Source organism: Penaeus monodon, chromosome 19, assembly GCF_015228065.2.
Source record: "Penaeus monodon isolate SGIC_2016 chromosome 19, NSTDA_Pmon_1, whole genome shotgun sequence".
Taxonomy (NCBI): Eukaryota; Metazoa; Arthropoda; class Malacostraca; order Decapoda; family Penaeidae; genus Penaeus; species Penaeus monodon.
The window spans coordinates 3,931,337-3,932,100 of record NC_051404.1 but is presented as its reverse complement, the minus strand read 5'-3'; the positions used below and the strand labels follow the sequence as shown (position 1 = coordinate 3,932,100).

General features: G+C 44.4%; 1 protein-coding gene and 1 long non-coding RNA gene across 2 annotated transcripts in view; one reads left to right on the top strand and one right to left on the bottom strand.

Moving 5' to 3' along the window:
- LOC119584987 overlaps positions 1–764 on the bottom strand; it is a 25,600-nt gene that overhangs the window by 19,797 nt on the left and 5,039 nt on the right. The window lies entirely within an intron of this gene.
- LOC119584984 overlaps positions 476–764 on the top strand; it is a gene marked incomplete at both ends in the record, with an annotated part of 11,852 nt that continues 11,563 nt past the window's right edge. The window contains 1 exon segment of the mRNA XM_037933593.1: positions 476–566. Coding sequence (XP_037789521.1) covers positions 476–566 — 91 coding nt within the window.

Below are 764 nucleotides of genomic sequence, written 5' to 3'. Positions count from 1 at the left end.
TTTTAAAAAAATATATCATAAACCTTTCCGCAGTACCATTAAATTAAAACAAGAGAAAATACACAAAATAGCAACATGGACTTAGATATGCCGTTGGAAACCACCACTGCGACAAGCGAACTGTTGGTCCCCGTCGCTGATTGGCCATTTCCAAGGTCGCCTAACCTCTGTGGCATACCCATGTATGTCTCGTTCCACTGTCTCGTTTAACTGCCAGTTCTGTTGTGAGTGTGGTGTGTTTTAGTGTGGCCTTAGACGTGAAAACGACTGAAAGCAGTTGAGGGACGTTTTTCCAAACGTTTATCTTTTATTAACGGAGGTTTTAGGTGCCTGCAGTGATTTATTACTCTTGGTGTTGTATGAATTAACAGAGCCCAAAGCGGGTCATAATTAAAACGTAATTCCTCACTCGCAACGACCCACAAGGAGATGGAAGACGAAGGGAAATGGCTGTGGAAAACAAAGGGGTTCTTTGACTGTTTCAACCTCTGTTACCAGCTCACCCTCGCCACCCGGGAGCCCGTGACGGAGGAATGCCTGACCCGAGCCCTTACGCATCTCTTCAGGTACAGTCCGTTCCCAAAGTCCTTTAAAAAATGTCTTTAAAAATGTTTCTGTCTTGTGAAAAGGTCTTTTAGATTCCCATTGGTGTTATGGTCCCGCCTCCATGTCGATACATCGATTTGTTGAGTAAAGAGTTGGCTTTTATTAAATTACTTTGTCACTCTGTCTCTCTCTGCCTGTCGGCTTGTCTGGCTCGCTCG